This window comes from Podarcis erhardii, assembly GCF_964252035.2.
Source record: "Podarcis erhardii genome assembly, chromosome: 8".
Lineage (NCBI taxonomy): Eukaryota > Metazoa > Chordata > Lepidosauria > Squamata > Lacertidae > Podarcis > Podarcis erhardii.
Window position 1 is genome coordinate 39,242,938 of NC_138499.1, and position 25,860 is coordinate 39,268,797.

The following is a 25,860-nucleotide window of genomic DNA, read 5'->3' on the forward strand; positions in this document are numbered from 1 at the left end:
TTCAGATGGCACACCCATCAGAGTGTTTTTAAACAGCCACATAAAGGGACATGTCTCCATAGGGGTGGAAACTGGCCTACGAAAAAGTGCACCAGACAAGACTTCTGCTGCTTCAAGAGAGAGGTGACTGAAGCAAAGGCAATTTAGGCTTACCAGGAATGTAAGTAAAAGTTTTTGTTCAGATAATCATAAAGTGTAGAGTTGGAAGGGTTCCAAGGGTCATCTAGTCAACCCCCTGCAATGCAGGAATCTCATCAAAGTCTCTCATTCTATTTGAAACCCTACTGGACCCTGCTTCGTTTGCAAATGTCCTAGTAGTTGTGCTATTTGTCACTTCCTGTGCAGGCATCAGCAGAGAGAGAGAGAGAGAGAGAGAGAGAGAGAGAGAGAGAGAGAGAGAGAAATGCTGTCTTTCAGTGTGCTTTAGGGCTGCGCGATATCAGGTTTATAACATCACAATATATTACCAGCTAAATACCACAATATCTCAGTACATCACATGATATATCTGCGGCTGCAGAGGGCCTTGCCGGGCTCTTGGAGAAGTGACCCTTTCTCACTTTCCTTAATACTCCAGCAGTGGGGGTTGGGGAGACCTTTATAAAAAGTGTAAAATCAATCTATAATGAGCAGACGGCCAATATAATTGTAAACAACACATCAGAAAAATGTATGATAAATAAAGGAATGAGGCAAGGTTGCTCAATGTCCCCGCTGTTATTTATATTAATATTAGAAGTACTGGCTCAAAATATAAGGATTAAGAATAAAATCAATGGAATAACAGTGGGCCAGCAAAATTACAAATTGAAAGCATTCGCGGATGACATCGTATTAACCTTAGAGCAACCCAGAATGAGCATACTGGAGGTGACAGAAGAGATAAGTAGATTTGTAAAATTGGCTGGCTACAAACAAAATAAAGGGAAAATCAAGATGTTGCTAAAAAAATAAAGAATAATCAAAGAAAAAAGACATTGAATCAGAATGTGGGTGGGAAATAGAAACAAAAATAAAATATCTGGGGACTTGGTTAACAATAAAAAAACATAATATCTATCAAGACAACTATGTAAAAGCTTGGAAAGAAAGAAAGATTTGGAAATATGGGAGAGAATGAAGCTTTCACTGTTTTGGCCATCAAAATGAATGTCCTTCCAATTATAAATGATATCTGATGTTTCATAGAGTGGCAGAAAAAAGTATTAAGGTTCATATGGCAGGGAATGAAGCCCAGAGTAAAATTTAAAATTATGATTGATGAAAAGAAAGAGGAGGTTTGCCCTGCCAGACCTTCAACTTTACTTCAAGGCATCATGCCTATGTTGGATAAAAGATGCTCTCTATTCCTGTTTTTGAAAAAGCAAAAAACAAAAACAAAAACCTTCAGCAGTGGAATGAAACCAGCTTGCTTTACAACAGATAAATGATGAAGTCATAAATTTGTAATTTTGGAAGTCTCCATAATGGACGCTGGAAACACAATACAGCAACTGAGCAAGTTGCATGGGGAAAACTAGGAAAATATTAAGCAGCATGAAATTTTCATGTATTCATGAATGTTTCTGGGATGGCAGATCAAACCAATGTACTGCATTTTTTGTTTTCCAGGTAAACAGTGGGGGAAATAGCATCACAACTGAAGAAAATTTCACTTCATATATTTATTTCATTGACATACGCTTGGTGCTTCAGATCACGAAACAATGAGCTGGTTTACTCAAATGTTGCAAAACTTGATTAGTTTTCCTTATTTAGAAGAATACCTGATCTCAGTGGTTCACCCTTGGTGGTTTCGTAAGCTTCTGATTTTGCTTTGTTCATTAATAATAGATATATATTTGGTTGGCTGTGCTTGCTCATTTGGGCTATATGTTTACAAGAAGATGAATAAGCACCAAGAAACTGGTCCTGATAGCAAAATTTGGAAAAAGGCAAGGAAATTTTTTGCTAATATTATAGATATATATGGAAAGATATGGCATGGTGAGTGAAAGTTTCTTTCATAGCAATAATTCTTCCTTATGAGTCACTATAATTTCATAGGACTGAGGATCAGAATTTCAGGCTTGATGCACTGGTACAATAGTTGCCACAGTGAATCAGGACTGGACCTCTGAACCCCCCTCAGAGTCACAACAGCTACAAGTTTGGGTTGGCTATATAAGGATCAAAATAAAGGCATGGCTATTTATTTATGTAATAAGAAAAACAAAGCATTTTATGAAGTATGAAACTAAGGCGGTTCTGTGAACCGCCCTGAGGCCTCCAGGTATAGGGTGGTATATAAATTCAATAAATGACAAAATAAATAAATAAGACAGATTACAAAAGAAAGGGTCAGCTGGTGGCTGCATAAACACCATACATTTATTTTTTTTTATAAAATATTTATTAGGGTTTTTTATAAAAGAAATACAAAGATAATAAACAGCATTGCTTTGTTTTAACAAAATTTCATAACTTCTTTGGACTTCCTCACGTCTCCCGCTCCCACTTACATCGTTAATAAATTTTTTCAAGCAAATTATATCTTATTTGCAAATTTATAACCACTCAATTCAATATGGTGTAACAATTCTCCAACAAATTTTTGTTTCTCTTAATCTCATTTATCGTCAATTTCCGATCCAATTTAGTGATGGCCAATTATTTATAACCAAGCATCCTTATTAACATTCCTCTAAATCACAATATTTTTGTAGATAAATCTTAAATTTCTTCCAATCTTCTTCAATCCTTTCTTCTCCCAGGTCTCGAATTCTGCCAGTCATCTCCGCCAGTTGCATATAGTCCATCAGCTGCATCTGCCATTCTTAAACACCATAAATTTAAACCACATTTTAAGTATGCTTCTTCTCCAAAAGAAACCTGGAGAATGTTGTTTACCCCTCACAGAGACACAATTAGCAACTATGTACAGTGGTACCTCGGCTTACAGACGCTTCAGGTTACAGAACTTTGCTTCAGGATGAGAACAGAAATCGCACCATGGCAGCGTGGCGGCAGCAGGAGGCCCCATTAGCTAAAGTGGTACCTCAGGTTAAGAACAGTTTCAGGTTAAGAACGGTCCTCCAGAATGAATTAAGCTCTTAACCTGATGTACCACTGTAGTTGCTATGGAGGTCAAAAGTGAGTTCCCAATGGGTTTGCAGTTCCATTTGTTGCCAGGCTGACCCAGCTGTCAAACTGTGATCTCTGGACTCCGATGCACTCCTGCAGCAGGCTGCCTCGAATTTCTGTTCTCATCCTGAAGCAAAGTTGTTAACCTGAGGTACTATTTCTGGGTTAGCAGAGTCTGTAACCTGAAGCATCTGTAACCCGAGGTACCACTGTATGTACACAAACTACGGAATTAACCAGAACAGGATGTGGTGATGGCTACTAATTTAGACGGACACTGCGGAAAACAGGATGGTCTAATACAGAGGCCTTTGGCCTGATCCATAGGACTCTTTATATGTTCTCAGTGCTTCCCACAGGTCTCATGTTACTGTAAGTGTTGAAACTTAAATCAGAAATACACGACTAAAACCAAGTTTTGGTCATAAGGATGAGACCGTGTAGCTACTTAGGGCATGGTCAAGCTGTGTCTAGGAAACAGCTTTCTCACTTGGTAGAAAGTGATTCAGAGAATGGTCTGAAGATGCCTGAAGTTGGAGCTCTTTGGGACGGGGAAGAAATATACTCCAGGCCATGGATAGCTCTCATACAGAAGGGGGATACTACTCTTTAAATTAAAAAAATCTCAGAAAACTTTAGTATAACTATAACAACATATTAAACTGTCTCAAGGGCTCAACCCTATATAAAAGCTTAAAATAGACTAAAACAGCAAAACACAGTTTTATCTCACTCAAAGATTGGGCCAAAATGTTTCCACCTGTGCTCAAAAGGAAGCAAGGAAGGAACATTCTACGAGAGGAGAAATCCCTTCATTCATTAAGGGACCACCACAGAGAAATGATGACAACCTAGCATCCAGAATGCTGGAGCATATTGTCATTGTTGTTTAGTCATTTAGTGGTGTCTGACTCCTCGTGACCCCATGGACCAGAGCATACCAGGCACTCCTGTCTTCCACTGCCTCCCGCGGTTCGGTCAGACTCATGCTGGTACCTTCAAGAACACTGTCCAACCATCTCGTCCTCTGTCGTCTCCTTCTCCTTGTGCCCTCCATCTTTCCCAACATCAGGGACTTTTCCAGGGAGTCTTCTTTTCTCATGAAGTGGCCAAAGTATTGGAGCCTCAGCTTCACGATCTGTCCTTCCAGTGAGCACTCAGGGCTGATTTCCTTAAGAATGGATAGGTTTGATCTTCTTGCAGTCCATGGGACTCTCAAGATTCTCCTCCAGCTTCATAATTCAAAAGCATATAACAGAGCTTTTAACCTGATCTTAATTTTTTTTTTCTGAACCACACAGATTTCCTCCAGTAATGGTTACAATATTTCTTTGTTGCATTTTGTATTATTTTCAGGTTATGAACTTACTGGTATAGAACATATCCCTAAAGGACCAGGGATTATTATTTATCATCATGGAGTTATGTCTATTGGCTATGTCTTATTTGTGGCTAGATATTTTTTAGAGACGGGGAGAGCATGCTTTTCATTAATGCATCATGTCGCGTATTGGATACCAGGTAAATTATTTAAATTTAAATCATGCATTTTTACATAAAACATGTAAAATATAACATAAAACAATGCTATAAGCTATGAAACAATGCTATAAAGTATAAAACTGCACATCAGGAAAGCAGGTAGAAACAACTGATAAATAAAATAGCAGCAACAGGTGAAATAGTTTAGTTAGTGCAGATGAAGATACTTTCACACCAAGTCTTTGCTAGTAAAAGAGAATGAATGCAGGATGAATAATTATTTCCAATTCACAACTGAGTCAGCAGAAATAGTCTCCATGAAGAAATGCTGTGCTTTTCTGTCTACATTCTTCCTCAGAGATCTAAAAACTGAGGAATCTGGATAATGTGTCATCTGATTCCTATGCTATGACTACAAGCTCTCATGTAATAATTGCTGTTCACTTTAATACCAGAACAGGGCAAGGCGTAGGCTTTGGGTTGTCTAAGTTGATGATTTCCTCAAGTACAAAGAGTTTTGCAAAGTTCAGTCATTAGTAAAGATGGGATATTCCTTACTGGAAAGAACAACGCAAAGTATGGGATTCTGCTTGGGAGCATCTGCACTAGCAAACTACCTGTGCAAAATCCCTGTATTCAGACACCACTGGGTGGCAGCTGGGATGGGGTGGGAGCTACAGCTAAGGAAAAGAGCAGAAGCCCAAGTGAAGCCCAAAAGACATGTCCATGGCTTTCATAGCAAGTCCAACCTATCACCAAATCTGCACACAGATCCCAGAAAACATGGCCCCACCCAAACACATGGCCAATCAAGCACTCCCACACACAGCTTTTATGCCCCCATGTGACTGCAATCAAACACATGTGGCACCCTTGCTGTAGTGTTCATGGCCCTCCACTGCCACTCCCCCCACATCATCTTCCTCTGCATGCACACAGCAGCCACCCCAGGAAACTATGACATCACAGAAAGGTCATTTGAAGGAAGGAGTCCAAAGAGACCCAGTAGCACAGAGCGCTGTTTGGAGTTTTTCCACTAGGTTAATTAATGCAGCATATAACCTCCACCCATATATCTGTGTACCAATCTCTGCTGGTGGAGGCAGTTTTTCATCAGCATAGTCTCCTCTGTGCCATGCGTGTATCTCTCCCCCCCCCCCATGTGTGTATCTACTATATCCAAAAGCTCTGCACCCTAAAGTGATTGAAGGTTTGGATGGTGGAACAAGGCACTGTGAGCTGTATTTTTATCATAATGCAAACTTGAATGTATTACAGGCTTGACTTGAGGAACACATGCCTAAAAAGTTCCCTCCTCAGCACTCAATCCCACTCAATGTGCTTTCCAAAAAAGGCCTACTGTCAGAACCTCTGAGCAAAAGAGGAATTAGCATAAAGTCCCCCTTCATGAAATCCTAGTTGAAATGTATTAGCAGAGAGCTATGATTGTGATCCATAATAGTGCAATATCTTTGGAATAATGACACTTGTATTGTATCCACACTATTTCCTAAATAAGTTTCACATAAAATGCATTCTTCTATTTGGGGCTTATTTTTTCAGGGCTGCAGATGTTTTATTATGTGATCGGGTTGAAATCTTACAATAAAGCTGAAATTGTGGAAATGATGAAGAAAGGCCGTTTAATGGGCATTTCACCTGGTGGAGGTAGAGAAGCACTGTATAGTCACGATTACTGCATAATGTGGGGTAAACGCACAGGTTTTGCTCAGGCAGCTTTGGAGGCGAAAGTGGTGAGTGATCTTTGTGCAATTTGTTTTGTTTTGTTTAAATGATATTTATTCAAAATTTCAAAAGGAAAAAAATACAAGAAAAAACAAAAATACAACAACAAAACAACAAAAAAACAGAAAAAAGAATAACAAAAAAAAATACAAATCCAAATTACATCCTTTCATAGAATCATAGAATCATAGAATCATAGAGTTGGAAGAGACCACAAGGGCCATCGAGTCCAACCCCCTGCCAAGCAGGAAACACCATCAGAGCACTCCTGACATATGGTTGTCAAGCCTCTGCTTAAAGACCTCCATAGAAGGAGACTCCACCACACTCCTTGGCAGCAAATTTCACTGTCGAACAGCTCTTACTGTCAGGAAGTTCTTCCTAATGTTTAGGTGGAATCTTTTTTCTTGTAGTTTGGAACCATTGCTCCATGTCCGCTTCTCTGGAGCAGCAGAAAACAACCTTTCTCCCTCCTCTATGTGACATCCTTTTATATATTTGAACATGGCTATCATATCACCCCTTAACCTCCTCTTCTCCAGGCTAAACATGCCCAGCTCCCTTAGCCGTTCTTCATAAGGCATCGTTTCCAGGCCTTTGACCATTTTGGTTGCCCTCCTCTGGACACGTTCCAGTTTGTCAGTGTCCTTCTTGAACTGTGGTGCCCAGAACTGGACACAGTACTCCAGGTGAGGTCTGACCAGAGCAGAATACAGTGGCACTATTACTTCCCTTGATCTAGATGCAGTACTCCTGTTGATGCAGCCCAGAATTGCATTGGCTTTTTTAGCTGCCGCGTAACACTGTTGGCTCATGTCAAGTTTGTGGTCAACCAAGACTCCTAGATCCTTTTCACATGTACTGCTCTCAAGTCAGGTGTCACCCATCTTGTATTTGTGCCTCTCATTTTTTTTGCCCAAGTGCAATACTTTCTCCCTATTAAAATTCATCTTGTTTGTTTTGGCCCAGTTCTCTAATCTGTCAAGGTCGTTTTGAAGTGTGATCCTGTCCTCTGGGGTGTTAGCCACCCCTCCCAGTTTGGTGTCATCTGCAAATTTGATCAGGATGCCCTTGAGTCCATCATCCAAGTCGTTGATAAAGATGTTGAATAAGACGGGGCCCAAGACAGAACCCTGTGGCACCCCACTAGTCACTCTTCTCCAGGATGAAGAGGAACCATTGATGAGCACCCTTTGGGTTTGGTCAGTCAGCCAGTTACAAATCCACTGAGTGGTAGCATAGTCAAGTCCGCATTTTACCAGCTTCTTTACAAGAATATCATGGGGCACCTTGTCAAATGCCTTGTTGAAATCAAGGTAGGCTACATCCACTGCGTTCCCTTCATCTACCAGGCTTGTAATTCTGTCAAAAAACGAGATCAGGTTAGTCTGACATGACTTATTTTTCAGAAATCCATTCTGACTATTGGTGATCACAGTATTCCTTTCTAGGTGCTCACAGACAGTTTGCTTAATGATCTGCTCCAGAATCTTCCCTGGTATTGATGTCAGACTGACTGGGCGGTAATTATTTGGGTCCTCTCTTTTCCTCTTTTTGAAAATAGGGACAACATTTGCCCTCCTCCAGTCTGCCGGGACTTCGCCTGTTCTCCAGGAATTCTCGAAGATGACTTTCATTTACTTATTTCTTGGACCTCCTAACACCTCCTTTTGTATTCTATCTTAAGTCATTATTTCAGCATATTCTTCCCATACTTCACAATTTTTATTTAAATAATTTGTCTTAACAATCTCTCTCTCTCTTTTTCCCCCCCGTTAACTCAACATATCCTTTCCAACTTTTTTTTTAAAAAAAAATATATTTATTTGCTTTTACAGAAGATAAAAAACATCAAGAAAAAACAAAAAGACAAAATTAAAAATAAAAATTCCAGCATTTAAATTGATATTTGCAAAACTTTCTTTCCTGACTTCCTCACGCCTCCCTTTTTTGTGTTCCTCTTTACTCAATCAGATACAGCAAATCCTTACCCTCTTTCAAAACTCATTTCTGATTATTAAAATCTTTCTATTATGTCTCCAATCCTTCCTCCTTGTGTTTAAACACCTTTAACATATTATTTACTTTTGACATAATATAACTTTAGTCTTTCACCTTTTTTCAATTACATTTTTACATAGCTTTTAAACCTATATCACTAATGCCGTATTATTTTTAAATCCAACATCATTTTAACATTCATAAACTTTACAGTGTTTCTGTAAGTAGTCTTTAAACTTCTTCCAGTCCTCTTCCACCACTTCTTCTCCCAGGTCTCGGATTCTGCCAGTCATTTCTGCCATCTCCATGTAGTCTATTACTTGCATCTGCCATTCTTCCAAGGTGGGCAAATCTTGTGTCTTCCAATACTTTGCGATAAGTATTCTTGCTGCTGTTGTCGCAGACATAAAAAACGTTCTATGTGTCTTTAACACCAATTGGCCGACTATACCCACGAGAAAGGCCTCTGGTTTCTTAAGGAAGGTATATTTAAATACCTTTTTCAGTTCATTATTGTAATGGGAAAAGGGGGCTGCTCGTGCGTAAGTGTTTAAGCCCTCAAAGCTTTGCCATCAGTTCCTAAACTCTCCCAGTCCGCGGAGCCATGGGTGCATGGCTACCTCAATCGCTGGCAGAATCCGTCAGTGGGCGCTTTCGGAATTTACGCCAACATAAGAGTTCCTTGACGGAAACTCTCCTTCTGGATGCTCTGCGTGACAGTTTCCTGCGCGGAGTAGGCGTCCCCAGCGGAGGTCCTGAGCCCTCCCCGCTGTTCTCACTGGAAGCATCTTGGAGCCATTCCTCCGACTGAGTTTCTGCAGGAACTCTCCCTCTCCCCCTACTGGTTCCTTCCTCAGCATCCGAAGCTCTCCTAGCCTCCTTGAGCCCTTCCACCACCTGACTCTCCGATGGCAGTTCCCTGACATCCACCTCCCCTCCAGGACCCCCCTCACCCCCCATTTCCCCCTCTTCTCTGGGTGGTGAGGCTGGGAAACCTGGAAAGAATCCTCCTCATCTTCGGATGACTCGAAAACCGCTCTCCACCTACTACTGTCCCTTCTTCCCCCATACTCTTCCCCATCTGATTCTTCTTCCTCTTCCTGTCCTGATTCTGGGAACCCCGCGAACTCCTCTTCCTCATCAGTGGTGCCGAAGTGTTCCTCCCAGAACCTAGCCAAGGGCTAAGGCTTCCTTGGGAACCGGCGATGAAACGTTCCTACTAAGACCTCATCCTTGACCGTTTCTGCCGGTAACCAGGTATTTTCGGACTCCGGTTCCCCTTCCCATGCCACTAAGTACTCCACCTGTTTCCCCTTCCACTGAGAGTCGAGTATTTCTGCTACATGACTGCTGCGCTCCCTCTCTTCTACTTGCGGTGCCGCGGGAACCTCACCTTCACGTCCCCAAAATTCCCGCCCCTCCCGGTATGGTGATAGTAATGACCTATGGAATACTGGATGCAGTTTCATGTTGTCTGGCAGCCTGAGTTTAAAGGCCACCGTATTGACCTGCTGTGTAACCTCGAAGGGTCCCAGTCATTTTGGCCGCAATTTTTTGCAACCCCCCTTGAACGGTAACCCTTGTGTTGACAACCACACCCGGTCCCCCACCCTTATGGTCTCTCCTTCCCTTCTGCTCCTATCTGCCTGCTTCTTGTATTCTTCCTTGGCCCTATCCAAATTCATTTTGAGCTGTTGATGTATTGCTTCCATTTCTTCCACAAAATGTTCCGCTGCCGGTACGCTCCATCTTTCCCCTCCTTCCCCTGGAAAGGCCCTGGGGTGACACCCATAATTAGCCATAAATGGACTCATGCCCGTGGACACATTTTCCGCATTATTGTAGGCGAATTCGGCCAGGGCTAATTTCTCTACCCAATCATTCTCTCTGTCATTTACATAACACCTCAGATATTGTTGCAGAATACTGTTTGCCCTTTCCGCCTGCCCATTAGTTTCTGGGTGTCTGGCGGTTGAGAAATTGACCTCCACGTGCAGTAAGCTCATGAGCTTCCTCCAGAACCTGGACGTAAATTGTTTCCCTCTATCTGAGACCACCCTCAAGGGGGCGCCATGCAACCTAAAAATGTGTTTTACAAACAACCTGGCAGTTTCTTCCGCCGTTACCGCATGTGAGCAAGCTATGAAGTGGCACATCTTGGTTAACAGGTCTACCACTACCATTACCGCAGTTTTCCCCTTGGATCTTGGTAAATCCATCATAAAATCTATGGAAACTGCCTCCCATGGCCGTTCGGGTGTGGGTAATGGTTCCAGCAATCCCGCCGGTGCCGCCCTCTCCCCCTTTGCTCGCTGACAGCGGTCGCACCCCCTTACATACTCTCGTACATCTTCCCTCACCTTGGGCCACCAGAATTGCCTGGTAACTAACCACATTGTTTTGTGTTGCCCAAAGTGCCCCGCGGTGGGGCTGTCGTGCAGTTGTTTGAGTACTCTGCTCCTCAATTCCCCTTCTGGTATGTACAAGGCCCCCTTGTAGTACAACGCCCCGTTCCTTTCTTCAAACCCCCCGGTGTTCTCCCCGGCTCTCCTGAGCCCTCTGAGCTTATCTTGGGCGTATTCATCGTTCTCTGTCCCTTCTACCAGTTCTCGTTGCCCCACCAATGCTGCCCCACACACCCAGTGGTCCTCGGGGATGACATGTCTCTCTTCGGGCGCTCCCTCCCCCTCCATATACTCTGGTTTTCGAGAGAGAGCATCCGCCTTTACGTTCTCTGGCCCCGGTACGTAGCGAATCTCAAAATGGAATTTGGAAAATTCCTGTGCCCATCGCACTTGTCTCTGGTTCAGTACTCTGGCCGTTCGCCAATATTCCAGGTTCTTGTGGTCCGTGCACACCTGGACCTTGTGCTGCGCGCCTATTAGCAGGTGCCGCCATCGTCGAAACGCTTCATAAATGGCGAGCAGTTCCCTGTCGTACACTGTGTAGTTCCTTTCGGATTTATTCAACTTCCGCGAGAAGAAGGCACACGGTCTCCAGTCCGACGCATCCTTCCCCGGTTGGAGCAGAACCGCCCCTACCGCTCGATCTGATGCATCTGTTTCCACCCTCATCGGTTTCTGTAGATCCACGTGCAAGAGCTGTTCTTCCAAAGCGAACGCTTTCTTTAGCCGTTCAAACGCTCGCTGCGCCTCTTCCGTCCATGCAAATTTCTTCTTACTACTGAGACAATCGGTGATGGGAGCCGTTAAGTGGGCAAAGTTTTTTATGAACTTCCGATAGAAGTTTCCAAACCCCAGGAACCTCTGCATGCCCTTCCTGGTTCTGGGTGTCTTCCATTCCAGTACCGCTTGGACCTTGCTTGGATCCATGGCCAATCCCTTGTCTGACAAACGGTACCCCAGGAATTCCACCTCTCCAGAGCTCTCGCCTCCTGGCGCGCTCCAATCGCAAGCGCCGCCTTGGTCAGCTGATCCATAGACTCCGGACGGGGCGCGCGGGAAAGTTCATCTTTCACCGCTGTGGCTAAGCCTTCTTCAAACAGCATCTGTATCGGGTCTGAAGACAGGTCCCACCCCAATTTGTGTATAAGCATGGTAAACTGTGTCCAATACTCTCTGACTGATTGATTTCCCTGTTTGCACGTCATTAACTGTCTGCGTACCACGCCCTGTTCAATCTGGCTGGAAAACATCAAGTCCATCGCGATAAAGAATTTCCTCAAGTCTTTTAAGGCGTCATTATTCGATGCCATCAGGGGCCTCACCCAATCTCTAGCCCCTCCCTCGAGGTTCCCAATCACAAAAGCCACTCTCGATTCCTCATCGGCAAAGTCATCGAATTGCAGGTTCAGTGCATACTGCATCTCTGTCTTAAAGGCTTGGTAGTTCCTTGGGTCACCCCCCGAATTTCTGTACCAACCCCGGTACCTTCCTTGCGATGGGGGTGGGTTTCCCCTGTGCATCCTGCACCCTCCTTTCCTCGAGCCGCGCCATTAGCAGTGCCAGCTGGTGCTCCAAAGCTCTGTTTCTCTCCTCCAGAGTTGGTCCCTCTCCAGCTCCTCCTGCTCCCCCGGCTCCGGTTGGGTTGCTCATGATGCCTCTCCTTCGCACAAGCAGCGTCCAGGACTGACGGATTGCTGTAATGGGAAAAAGGGGCTGCTCGTGCGTAAGTGTTTAAGCCCTCAAAGCTTTGCCATCAGTTCCTAAACTCTCCCAGTCCGTGGAGCCCTGGGTGCATGGCTACCTCAATCGCTGGCAGAATCCGTCAGTGGGCGCTTCTGGAATTTACGCCAACATAAGAGTTCCTTGACGGAAACTCTCCTTCTGGATTCTCTGAGTGACAGTTTCCTGCGCGGAGTAGGCGTCCCCAGCGGAGGTCCTGAGCCCTCCCCGCTGTTCTCACTGGAAGCATCTTGGAGCCATTCCTCCGACTGAGTTTCTGCAGGAACTCTCCCTCTCCCCCTACTGGTTCCTTCCTCAGCATCCGAAGCTCTCCTAGCCTCCTTGAGCCCTTCCACCACCTGACTCTCCGATGGCAGTTCCCTGACAATTATATATCATCTCCCAGAAAGCCTTAATCTTCGGGCACATCCACCAAAGGTGAAAGAAAGTACCCTCAGTTTCTTTACATTTCCAACATTTGTTATCAGGCAGGTGATAAATTTTAGCAAGCTTGACTGGGGTCATGTACCACCTATAAATCATTTTCATAATATTCTCTCTTAAGGCATTGCATGCCATAAATTTCATACCGGTGGTCCACAACTTTTCCCAGTCAGCAAACAAAATGTTGTGACCTATGTCCTGTGCCCATTTAATCATGGCTGGTTTAACTGTTTCATTTCAACAGCAAGTTATACATTCTTGAAAAGATCTTAGTTTTAGGTTCTAACAGTTCTGTCTCCAGTTTCGATTTTTCCACCTGGAAACCCAATTTCTTATCCAAATTATAGGCCTCTCTTATTTGATAATAATGAAGCCAATCTCGCACTTTGTCTTTTAATTTCTCAAAACTCTGCAAATTCATTTTGTCTCCTTCCTGTTCTAATATCTCCCAATACTTCGGCCATTTGGCCTCCATATTGAGTCTTTTCAGAGCCTTTGCTTCCATGGGTGACAACCACCTTGGGGTCTTATTCTCCAATAAATCTTTGTATCTAATCCAGACATTAAACAATGCTTTCCTGACAATATGGTGTTTGAAGTTTTTGTGCACTTTAACCTTGTCGTACCACAAATATGCATGCCATCCAAAAGCATTATTAAAACCTTCCAAATCCAAAATGTCAGTGTTCTCAAGAAGTAGCCAATCTTTCAACCAGCAGAATGCTGCTGATTCATAATAAAGTTTAAAGTCCGGCAGGGCAAACCCCCCTCTTTCCTTCACATCAGTTAATATTTTAAATTTTATTCTGGGCTTTTTGCCCTGCCAGACAAATCTAGAGATTTCTCTCTGCCACCTCTTGAAACAATCCATCTTGTCCACAATCTGTAAAGTTTGAAACAAAAATACAGTGGTGCCTCGCAAGACGAAATTAATTCGTTCCGCAAGTCTCTTCGTCTTGCGGTTTTTTCGTCTTGCGATGCACGGTTTCCCATAGGAATGCATTGAAAATCAATTAATGCGTTCCTAGGGAAACCGCCTTCAGACCAGGTCCGGGGACAGTCTGTCCCCCGACCTCTTCTGAAGGCTGGGGGGGGGGGACAAGGGCTTTTCTTCCCACTGCCAGCCTTCAGAAGGCTGTTCTGAAGGCTGGCGGTGGGAAGAAAAGCCCTTCTTCCCACCTCCCGCCCCACAAGCTCCGGGGACAGGAGGGCTTTGCTGCCGACCGCCAGCATTTTAAAAGCCCCTGCTGTCCCGGGGCGATTTTAAAATGCTGGCGGGCGGGAGCGAAGTCTCCGCTGCCCCGGGGAGATTTTAAAATGCTGGGGGTCGGCAGCGAACGCTTCGCTCCCGCCCGCCAGCATTTTAAGATCGCCCGGGGCAGCGGAGAAGTCTCCGCTGTCCCGGGAAGGCAGGCGGGGGGAGCAAAGACTTTTGCCCCCGCCTGCCTTCAGAAGAGGTCCAGGACCTCGTTCAGATGCCCGGCGGCGGGGTGCGAGGTTCCCGCCCCCCGCCCCGCTTCGGAGCAGCGTTCCGAAGCGGGGCAGCTGGGGCAGGTGTTCCCGCCCCCCCCCGCCCCGCTTCGGAGCAGCGTTCCGAAGCGGGGCGGCTGGGGCAGGTGTTCCCGCCCCCCCCGCCCCCCTTCGGAGCAGCGTTCCGAAGCGGGGCGGCTGGGGCAGGTGTTCCCACCCCCCGCCCCGCTTCGGAGCAGCGTTCCGAAGCGGGGCGGCTGGGGCAGGTGTTCCCACCCCCCGCCCCGCTTCGGAGCAGCGTTCCGAAGCCGGGCGGTGGGGGCAGGTGTTCCCTCCCCCCCGCCCGGCTTCGGAGCACCGGGAGAAGCGATCTCCCCGCAGCCCCTTCCTTCAAAAGAGGTCCGGGGGCAGCGGGAAGCACTTCCCGCTGTCCCCGGACCTCTTTTGAAGGAAGGGGAGGTGGGGAGAAGCGATCTCCCCGCAGCCCCTTGCTTCAAAAGAGGTCCGGGGGCAGCGGGAAGCGCTTCCCGCTGTCCCCGGACCTGGGGCTGCGGGGAGAAGATCGCTTCTCCCCGCCGCCCCTTGCTTCAAAAGAGAAGACCCGCTGTCCCCTGGGCAAGCTTCGTTTTGCGAAGCAAGCCCATAGGGAAATTCGTCTTGCGAGGCAACTCGAAAACGAAAAAACCTTTCGTTTTGCGAGTTTTTCGTCTCGCGAGGCGTTCGTCTTGCGGGGTACCACTGTAACAACTTTTACTATATTCTGTTATTCAATTTACCGTTGATTTCTTTAACCTTGTCTTACCTTAAGAACTATAAAATTTCAAAATTTAAACCATATTTATGCTTACCTCCTTCAAACCTTTCTACTAAAGCCAATTAATTCCTTTCCAACATATTCTGATATTTCATTAGTATCACACTAATTCCAAAAAGAAAATATATAAAAAGAAATTCTCTTCTAATTAAATCCAACGTCCCTTCTTCCTGGTTTCCGGTTATGTCAGTCCATTCTAACCATTACATCCTGTCCATCAATCTGGTGTTCTTTTTTTTTTTTTAATAATATTTATTAAAGTTTTCCAATTAATTACAAATTAATAAAACATCCAATTTCAAATCTTTTTCCAATTACATCCCTTCAGGACTTCCCCTTCCCTCCCCCCCTTGTATTCCCAATCTCTCAAATGATCTCAACAAGTTCTTCTCCTCAATTCAAACTTGTTATCCTTAACCCAAATTTTTTTTTAAAAAAAACATTATTTTCCATTCCCCTAAAATCGGCTTATTCCCACCACGAATTCCCCCCTTTAGAATACCATGTAGATGTATATAGCCTAAATAAAACGTAGTTTACGCCTTTAAGGATTCCACATTTCCCACCCCCCCTTTTCCCGGTTGCGTTCCCAATGTTCCTCAATGTCCGATATTTCCACGTCTCTCTAAATCATAGTCCTTTGCCAGTCCTCTTTAGTTTCGAATGTCCAATCATGGAAGGATTCTGTCTCAAAGAGAGGCCCATTTTTTCCATCCAGATTTTTATATCCAGGAGTGAAAAACTCCAAATTATAATCCTTAAGCTTGTCAAATCTGGATGTCCCAAATGTCCCCACTTTTAACTTGGTCCAATTCTTGTTATTTTGTTGTTCTTATTGATCACACTCCTCTTTCTATTTCTTTCTGTCCCTGTTTTCCTGCACAAATGTCCTAATTCCAAAAGTTAGTTCCTTTGCAGAGGCTTGTTATTCAGAAACAAAACATTACGTCAAGTTCCTTTCATTCCACAACAGATGATTCCATTGTCTTCTTCGGTGTAGTAGCCTCTGTAGTCATAATAATGTTCCATTTCTGCAGTTTCCCAGGAGATAAACAGTTCAGTTCCAATTTCCAGCTAAAACTTGTAATGTCCCTCGGCTCCTCTAGGTGGATTGCAAAAGCTGAGTTCTCTTCCAGATCACATCCATTAGCCCTAGTAACTTTGTAATCCTTATTTAAAACAATTTGTATTCAATTTATAACAAATATAACCAGCAAAGTCCTTGTAACATAGTCTCTATCTTATTTTCCGCTTTGACAGCTCTTTGACAGCTGTCAAAACTTGCCTTTCTCCTCTCCAAACTCCATCATCGATCGCTCCCGGGGTTCCAGGGGGGGTTGTTTTTAAGTCCGAATTCTACTTTCCTCCTCCAGCTCAATCTCATATTCTTCACTCGTGAGGTTAAAAACTTGCCAAAATGATGTTACTCCGATCTTAGTTATCAGATCCTTTGCTTTGACCCTTCTACAATGGAGGGGGTGGCTGACTTCCTTTTTTGCGCCTCCCCCGCTCGCTCCGAAATTTTTAAAATTTTTGTCCCTCTTTTTAATCCAAGTTCCAATTACTTACAGGTTGTTCTTTTAGGTCCGAATTTTCAAAGGAAGAAGCCAGCGCTCTCCGCCGAATGGCATGCGGCTTCGCACGGCAGGGATAGCAGAGGACTCAAAACACCACGCTTCTCCCCGGCACCCGATCCGTAGCCTTTAAAAAGGCTCCTTCACGAGTCGGGAGGGCGCTAACGGTGTCAGCCGAGTCTCCATGTCCACGGCCCCCGTGGCCGTGGTTTTTAAGGGTCCCCGCATCGCCGGTGCGGTAGGACCCAGCCCCTGCCGTGCAGGCTCCCTCCGGAGCTCGGAGGGAGTCCGCCATTCGGCGATGGCGCCGACCCGGAAGTCCCCATCATCAATCTGGTGTTCTAATGTCCGAGGCTCTCAGGTCTCTTCTACGCCCCCTCTGCAGATTTTATGTTCCTGTTTATACTTGCACCCTTCCCTGTCCCTTGTTGGTTTCTTTCGTAGTTTCTTCCCTCTCTCCTTGAGGAGAGTGTCTCCGGGGAATTCCGAATGGTAATAATCTTTATTTTCTTTCATCAATTTAGCCCATTCTTTGTGCAATTTGAATTGCCTTCACGATTATCCTAGATAAGATGTAATATGTTGACATCCTTGATCCAGCATCCAAAAAAGCTGAGGATGGCAAATATCCTGTTTGGGGGTCTAATGATATCTGGAGTGCCACAGGTCTCCCCACCACTGCTTTAAAACAAACCTTTACATATCGTAAATCCCTGCTGCTTTTGCGTCTCAAGAAGATTTGCAATTGCCTCAATTATTTTATCCCTTATTGCTTCACCAGATTGCTGAGCAATAGATCTAAATCATAAAAGCATCTCTTTTTGCCTTAAGGCAATTAAAGCCAAATTGTCTGCCAATAGTTCCTGAGATGCTATAGCTTCCGCCAGTTGAATCCGGGGGGAGAAGTATAAAAGTTTGAATGCTTTTTCTTTCAAAAGAAAGTTTTCAAAGTTCTTATCCCCCCATCCCCCTCCTTTTATTTCCGATGGCAGACTTTCTTTGTTTCCTTCAGTGCTTCAGCCATCTGAAGCAGGATATTCACCAATTCCAGAGAAGACTCCCTTTTTGTTCTCCTGGAAATTTGCCAAATCAATCCAAATGCTAAAGACACTTGAATAATAAATCCCTTTTTGCTTGGTTTTATTTTCTGGGAAATCTGCTGCTCGCTGAGTAGGAAATTCAAGGCAGCTTGTTGCTGGAAAACACTGGAGCCCAGAGATGACAGCTTGACAGCCGGGTTAGGCCAGCACCAAATGGAACCTCAAACCCGTTGGGAACTCGCTTTTGACCTCCACAGGAGCCCTCAGAGTCCTGATCATCCCCAAGACCTTTTTTGGGTGCTCTTTGCCTACGAGCTGCCACCAAACTCCAAAATGCACCGGCCGGTTGGCTGAACCTGGCTTCCTTTCCCCCTCAGGGCAAACCAGGAAATTCTCCCCCCCCCTCAAATTCCTGAAAATCTGGAGGACAGCTTCTGAATTTTCTTCATCTGAGAGATTTGAATAGATGTGTCAGGAATTTTAAAGCCAATTACATTATCATTTATGAGTTGTGGACTTCCGGGTTGGCGCCATCGCCGAATGGCGGACTCCCTCCGAGCTCCGGAGGGAGCCTGCTCGGCAGGGGCTGGGTCCTACCGCGCCGGCGACACGGAGACGCTCAAAAACCATGGGCGCTGAAACCCATGGACATGGTGACTCGGCTGGCACCTTTTGCGCCCCCCCGACCCGCGGAGGAGCCTTTTTAAAGGCTGCGGAACGGGTGACGGGGGGGTGCTTTGAGTCCTCCGCTTCCCCTGCCGAGCGAAGCCGCATGCCATTCGACGGAGAGCGCTGACTTCTTCTATTGAAAATTTGGACTTAAAAGAATAACCCGTGAGTAATTGGAACCTGGACTAAAAAGGGGGATAAATTTTTCAAAAAATTCGGAGCGAGCGGGGGAGGCGCAAAAAGGAAGTCAGCCCCCCCCCCTGTCGTAGAGGAGTTAAAGTAAAGGATTTGACAACTAAGATCGAGCGCAACCCTATTTTGACAAGGTTACTAACTTCGCGATGGAAAATTATAAGACTGAGCTGGAGGAGAAAAGTGGAATTGAATTACAAAGCAACCCCCCCCCCCCCCCCGGAATCCTGGGAGCGATTTGTGAGAGCGCCGGGAGAAGAGAAAGAGAGGTTTTGACAGCTGTCAAAGAGCTGTCAAAGCGGAAGAACAAAAATGAGAACTTTGTTACGAGGACTTTGCCGGTTACATTTGTTATAAATTGGATACAAATTGCTTAAAATAAGGAATAACAAGTTATTTTGACTGGTGGGCATGATCTGGAAGGGAACTGAGTTATTGCAATCCACCTAGAGGAGCTGAGGGATATTACAAGTATTGTTGGCTTGGAACTTGAACAGAACTTTTTATCTCCTGGGAAACTGCAGGAATGGAACACTATTTTGTCTACAGAGGTCTACACACTAAAGGAGACAATAGATTTATCTACTGAAGAATGGAAGGGACTTGGCATAATGTTTTGTTCCTGAATAACAGAGCCTCTGCAGAGGAATTAGCAGCTTTTGGAATTAGAACATTTGTGCAGGAGAGCAGGGAAAAAAAAAAGGAGGAGAGGGATTAACAAGAACAACAAGAACAACAAGAATTGGATAAAGTTGGAAGTGGGAACATTTGGGACATCCAGATTTGAAAAGTCTAAGAAATAAAATTGGAGTTTTTACTCCTAAATATAAAAATCTGGATGGAAGAAATGGGCCTTTTTGAGATAGACTCCTTCCAAGATTGGACATTCGAAATTAAAGATGACTGGTAAAGGACTATGGCCTAGATAGATGTGGGAGCTCCAGGAAGACATCAGACGTTGATGAACATTGGGAACGCAACCGGGAAAGGGGGGAGGGAAATTTGGAATCCAAAGGGTGTAAAATTATATTTGATTATCTTAATTATATTTTTACAATTTTATTTTAATTAATTATATTTGATTATTTTAATCTGTATTGTATATTAAAGGAGGGAATGCGCGGAAGGGAACAGGTCGATTTTAGGGGATGGGAAAATATTTTTAAAACTGGGCTAATGATAATAAGTTCAAAATCTGGGATAAGAATTTGCTGAATTCATTTGTAAGAATTGGAATACAAGAGGGGGAGGGGAGGGGAAGTCCTGGAAAGATGCTACTGAAAATAAGATTTTTAATTGGGATGTTTTGTTCTTTTTAATTTTTTTTTTTTGTAATTGGAAATTTCTAATAAATATTATTTAAAAAAAAATACATTATCATTTATGAGTTGCTTCTCATTATAATCCCAGATGTGAAGCATTCTTCGTAATCCATAACAAAAATTAAGGCTTGGTTGGGGCAAAATAATTATCCAGTCCTCACCTTTCTTTTCATGTTTGTTTCATCTTTTTTTTTTAGCCCATCATCCCTATTTTTACACAAAACATTTGTGAAGCATACAGGACCATTGGAAAGACAAGTAAGTTAAATACCTTGGTTGATCAAGAGACCTCAGGCAATATACATTTTAATAATACTGAATGATCTCTTTAAAAGAATATCTATTTACTACTCACTAATAGATTTTATTCCATGTACACTTATCTGCAAAAGCTGTGCTGCCTGCCTCAGTACTGAGTGAACATCCCTTGCTTAGTTTTCTATTAGATTTAACAGAAAGCTATAATTGATAAATGTGGGAGCAACCCTAAAATGGAGGGGAACTGAACAGGAAACATACCATATTCTGTAGTCTATTGTACACAACTTATGACTGATTGCAAAGAGCTGATAAGAGCTGACTGAATATCTTGTACAGTGGTACCTCAGGTTAAGTACTTAATCGGTTCCGGAAGTCTGTACTTAACCTGAAGCATTCTTAACCTGAAGCGGACTTTCCCATTGAAACTAATAGAAAGTGGATTGATCCGTTCCAGATGATGAAAAAACACCCCCTAAAACAGCAATTTAACACAAATTTTACCGTTTCACAAGACCATTGATCCATAAAATGATGGCAATAATCAATGTAAAGGTAAAGGTAAAGGGACCCCTGACCATTAGGTCCAGTCATGACCGACTCTGGGGTTCCGGTGCTCATCTCGCTTTATTGGCCGAGGGAGCTGGTGTACAGCTTCCGTCTCATGTGGCCAGCATGACTAAGCCGCTTCTGGCGAACCAGAGCAGCGCACGGAAATGCCGTTTACCTTCCCAGCGGAGCGGTACCTATTTATTTACTTGCACTTTGACGTGCTTTTGAACTGCTAGGTTGGCAGGAGCAGGGACCGAGTAACGGATGCTCACCCCGTCGCGGGGATTCGAACCGCCAATCTTCTGATCAGCAAGTCTTAGGCTCTGTGGTTTAACCCACAGCGCCACCTGGATCCCTAATAATCAATGTACTGTACTATATAATAAATAAGACAGTATTTTAGAATTAAAATTAAAAGAATTAAAATTTATTTCCAAACTCACTGTTTGGAGGGGACTCCGGGTCCTCTTCCACAATCACAATCGGATTGGCTCCCGGCATTCGTGGAGGCCTCAGAGAGCTTCTGTGGCTGAAGCTCAGTCACAGAGCCTCTGCAGTCACAGTGGATGTCGGGGTTTAGATCCCGGCATTTGCGGAGCCCTGCAGGCACTGCGGATGTCAGGACTAGGCATTTGCAGAACCGCTCTAAGCATCGCGAATGTTGGGGCTTGGCTCCTGGCATTCGTGGAGCCCTGCAGGCACCGTGGACTTCAGGACTAGGCTCCCGGCATTCGCGGAGCCGCTCTAGGCACCGCAAATGCCAGAGCTTGGCTCCCGGCATTTGGGGAGCCCTGCAGACACTTCGGATGTCGAGGCTTGGCTCCCGGCATTTGCAGAACCGCTCTAGGCACCGCGGATCTCAGGGCTTGGCTCCTGGCATTCGCGGAGCCCTGCAGGCACCTCGGATGTCGGGGCTTGGTTCCCTGCATTCGAAGAGGCCTCTGAGAGCTTTGTAGGCCCCGCCGATGTCCAGGTTTGCTTCCAGACAGCGGCGAGTCCTCCAAGAATTTGGACAACTTACCGTATTTTTCGCCCTATAGGACACACTGGCCCATAGGACACACCTAGTTTTCAGGGGGGAAATCAAGGGAAAAAATATGATTCCCCCCCCCCCGCAGCTCTGGGAGCAGCGGACAGGCTGCACGCAGCCTGTGCGCTGCTCCAAGACCTTCTTCCTGCTTTTGCGGGAGGTGGCGGAATTCCCCCACCTCCCGCAAAAGCCCACAGGAGGGAGAAGGGACGGACTGGCGGAGTCCGTCCCTTCCCCCTCCTTGGGGAAAAGCCCCCAAGAGCTGCACGCTCTTTAAAGGCTGTGCGGCTCTTGCCGGCTTTTCTGCGAGGTGGGGGAATTCCCCCATCTCCCACAAAAGCCCATAGGAGGGAGAAGGGATGGACTCCGCCAGTCTGTCCCTTCTCCCTCCTTGGGAAAAAACCTGCTTTCTACCACCGCCAGCCTCCAAGCCGGGTTGGAGAGTAGCAGGAAGGCTTCGCGCGCCTTCCCACTGCCCCCCATCCTCTGGGGCTGGCGATGGGGGAAGCGCTGCTTTCCCCACCGCCAGCCTCCAAGCCGGGTTGGAGAGTAGCAGGAAGGCTTCGCGTGCCTTCCCACTGCCCCCCATCCTCTGGGGCTGGCGATGGGGGAAGCGCTGCTTTCCCCACCGCCAGCCTCCAAGCCGGGTTGGAGAGTAGCAGGAAGGCTTCGCGCGCCTTCCCACTGCCCCCCATCCTCTGGGGCTGGCGATGGGGGAAGCGTTGCTTTCCCAAACTGCCAGCCTCAAAGAGCAGACTCTCCTGGCTTCAGCAGAAGCAACGTGAAGCCTCTGGAGCGCAGGCTTCGGAGGCTTCGCGTTGCTATCGCTGAAGCCAAGGAGCCTGCATTCGCCCCATAAGACGCACACACATTTCCCCTTCATTTTTGGAGGGGGGAAAGTGCATCTTATAGGGCGAAAAATACGGTACTTCCAGGTTACAATCATTCGTAACCCAAAAAAAGTAAGTTGAAGTGTTCATAACCCGAGGTACCACTGTATCTCTTTTCCCAAGCACTCATATTATTTAACTTTTCCTCTCTTCCTATTTATTGCAATTCCTAAACACTGAGAATGTCAACTAATTTCAGATTTGATATGGTGTCGCTTTCCTTCAGAATCTTCTTCCATTTCATACACAGGGCTGACAAAATGGCTGTATGAGAAAACTCGATGTATGCTTCTTCCCTTTTACGGAGGGTTTCCAGTGAAATTGAGGACATTTATTGGAGAACCCATCCCATATGATCCAAATATAACAGCTGTAGAGCTGGCTGAAAGAGTAAGTTAACTCTAAACTTGGAAGTTTAAAAGCAGAATGTTTCTTTTCCTCTTGGTTTCTCTCTCTTTCAGCTCTAAATTGTATTGTACATATTGATTTCCTCATTCTATATGACCTGATATAGGGTTCATTATATATACTTTTGTGCATCATGCCCATCACTCAATTTCCCCTCTCCTTAACGTGTTGAGACTAATTAAATGGAAAAAACTATGTGGTACAAAGAGAGATCTGCGCATGCAATGGGATTTCTTCTTCCCACTATATTAGGGTTGAGCATACAAAATACATTCTGGAGGTTTACTGTATTTTTCGCCCCATAGGATGCACCGGCCCATAAGGCGCACCTAGGTTTTTTGGGGAGAAATAAAGGGGGGGCGGATTATTTTTCCCCCAGGCGCGGGGCTGGGGCGGGGGAAGCCCGAGCTTCGCCGGACCCCAGCCCCCAGAACAGGCAGCTCTCCGCAAGCCGTGGGAGCCCAGCATGGTGCGCACCGACCCCTCTCGCTCTCCAGGCTTCAGCGAAAGCCTACATTTGCCCCATAGGACGCACACACATTTCCCCTTCATATTTGGAGGGGGGAAAGTGCGTCCTATAGGGCGAAAAATACGGTATATCAATAATCAAATAATAGATCTTATTCTAATTGCTCCTGATGAAAATTTTGGTCAATTGCATAAAAAGTTGTTGAGCTGAGCTTCTTTGGGGCCATTGGTCAGAAAGTTGAGATTTTTTGGGGGGGGCGGTTGCCCTCTCCCCACCCCAACTTCCCACAGGCGCAAAACAGAACCAGAGCCACTCACGTAGGAGCCTGAAACAGCGCACACACAAATTTACCCCCCCCCAACTCAGATATTTCCTTAAAATTGAAAAAAGAAACCCCCCCAGATGGCCCCAGAAGGACCAGTCTGGGATTTCCCAAACATATGGCAACCCTACACAATGTGCCCCAGAATTTGCCTGAGAAGGTACCTCCAGTGCTAATTTTTGAGGATATGGAGAGGGTTGAAGAGGAAGACAATTCATTGTACACGTTGATATATGTTGCATGTACACACTGATGTGTGTTTAAGAGAGCATTGGATACAGCTTTGTTAAACGGTGCCATAATTCCTGACCAACTACCAAGCTATCAGCTCTGAACCTGCAACACATATATTGTAATTTGTTATATTTCATGCATCAGAAAGCTCCTATATGAGATGCCGTTTCACTGAATACAATGTCAAACACAGATACCATTTGTATGGTATTGCATTGCATGACTTATTCTACCTGCTCCTGCAGGGGATGATACACTTTCCCCCTTCCTCCAGGAAAACATTGGACTCTGAATCCCAAAGGGAGGGGGCTAAGGGGAGGAGCATGTAGGGTCCTGGTGGCTAATGGGAACAGGGTTGGAACTTTGTTTAGTATGCCTGGTCCTTCTCCAAGCACTTTCTGCTTGTTTACTTGCTGCATCAAGTTTCAGGTATTGATTGCCTGTTTAAAGGGGCAGATAAGAAATTTCTTTCTGCAAGGGGTTATGCCTTGGTTGTCCTGAGGTTCGCTCCTTTTATCCTACATTGTAACAACCATGCAAGGTAGCTACTGTGTACAAAACAGCCCAAGGCACATATGTTTGATTGTTTCTCTGCCATTCTCATACAGTGCTCTTGGTAAACATACAGAGAGTGGGCTGGATTCACTGAGAGATGAGCAGTTTCCTAGTGGGGGTTCCTCACCCTGGCTGCTCTGGCCCAACCCTCCATGTTGAAGAAACCACTTTTGAGGGTTGAGAGACAAGGACTCTCATGATGCAACACATCTCTGTGTACAAAGTCAGTTGTGTATCCCAGAAAGAAGTCACATATTGTGCTTATATAGCTGGAATAAATGGGTTGCCTCTGGTTCTGATCCCTTTAGCTTTTTCCTCACAGATATTAATAACTGTGAATACCTAATTTGCAATCTATTCCTATAACACAATGTATTCCTCTGGTTTTCTTTCAACAGGCGAAGACTGCACTTGAAAATCTACGGGATAAACACCAAAAAAGGCCAGGAAATATATTAAGAGCTCTATCAGAACGATTTGATAAGCATTACAAAGCTAACTAGTCCATATAAAATAGTTGCAGTGTTCATGAGAAGGTGTCTGTAATAGGAAGCATTAATAATTATGTTATTAAAGCTAAGTTGATATACACAGGATTGTGCTGGATTTTATATGAATTATTTGGAAGGGTCCCTGGCTCAGTAGCTCAGCTGTGTGTGCAGAAGGTTCTACGTTTTTGAAGACGTACAAGTGCTTTTCTGCCTTATCCTGCAATATACCCAGAATTTCCCTTTTTGGGGAACTTGCACTAGTAGAGGCAGAATTGAAGAGTATAACAAGTAGGCGAGTGTTTAACTAAACGTGAAATAATATTACATGTGAAAGAGTAATGTCTATAAATTACCTGTATTAAAACAGTGGTACTTCTTTTATGTTTATAAAAGGGGGCTCCAAGATTTGAGCCCTATAATGCAAATCCTTTAAACCTATAGCAAGAAAAGTAGAGAAAACAAAAATACAGCTGGAATTGGTGAAAAAAGTGACTGATCTAACGAAAACAGCCAACTCACCTATGAATCTGGATCTGGTGCCCGCCCCACATTAGCACCGCCCCCCTGTTGAACACCCTCTTATCAGATGTCAAATAGATAAACAACTACACAACTTTCTGAAGACATCTGAAGGCAACCCTGCATCAGAA

At 45.0% G+C, this 25,860-nt stretch overlaps 1 protein-coding gene and 2 long non-coding RNA genes across 3 annotated transcripts in view; 2 read left to right on the plus strand and 1 right to left on the minus strand.

The window, feature by feature from the left end:
* Positions 1 to 25,313, plus strand: LOC309348881 (DGAT1/2-independent enzyme synthesizing storage lipids-like). The gene is made up of 7 exons (XM_081874678.1): positions 1 to 160; positions 1,612 to 1,986; positions 4,480 to 4,644; positions 6,169 to 6,359; positions 20,199 to 20,259; positions 22,982 to 23,121; positions 25,118 to 25,313. The coding sequence occupies exons 2-7, from the start codon at positions 1,707 to 1,709 to the stop codon at positions 25,220 to 25,222; spliced, it is 942 nt and encodes a 313-aa protein (XP_081730804.1). The 5' UTR covers positions 1 to 160; positions 1,612 to 1,706; the 3' UTR covers positions 25,223 to 25,313.
* The window catches only part of LOC309349122, a 128,562-nt gene that overhangs the window by 65,889 nt on the left and 36,813 nt on the right, over positions 1 to 25,860 (minus strand). The gene's annotated exons all lie outside the window — the stretch shown is intronic.
* On the plus strand, positions 13,807 to 15,134 carry LOC309349092. Its single transcript, XR_014159691.1, has 2 exons — positions 13,807 to 14,892; positions 14,987 to 15,134. It is a non-coding gene; the product is annotated as an uncharacterized lncRNA (long non-coding RNA).

Coding starts and splice junctions, on each gene's coding strand:
- LOC309348881 (XM_081874678.1), top strand. CDS start 1,707: ATGAGCTGGTTTACTCAAATGTTGCAAAACTTGATTAGTTTTCCTTAT. Junction 6,360..20,198: donor CAGCTTTGGAGGCGAAAGTG/GTGAGTGATCTT, acceptor TTTTTTTTTTAG/CCCATCATCCCTATTTTTAC. Junction 20,260..22,981: donor CAGGACCATTGGAAAGACAA/GTAAGTTAAATA, acceptor TTTCATACACAG/GGCTGACAAAATGGCTGTAT.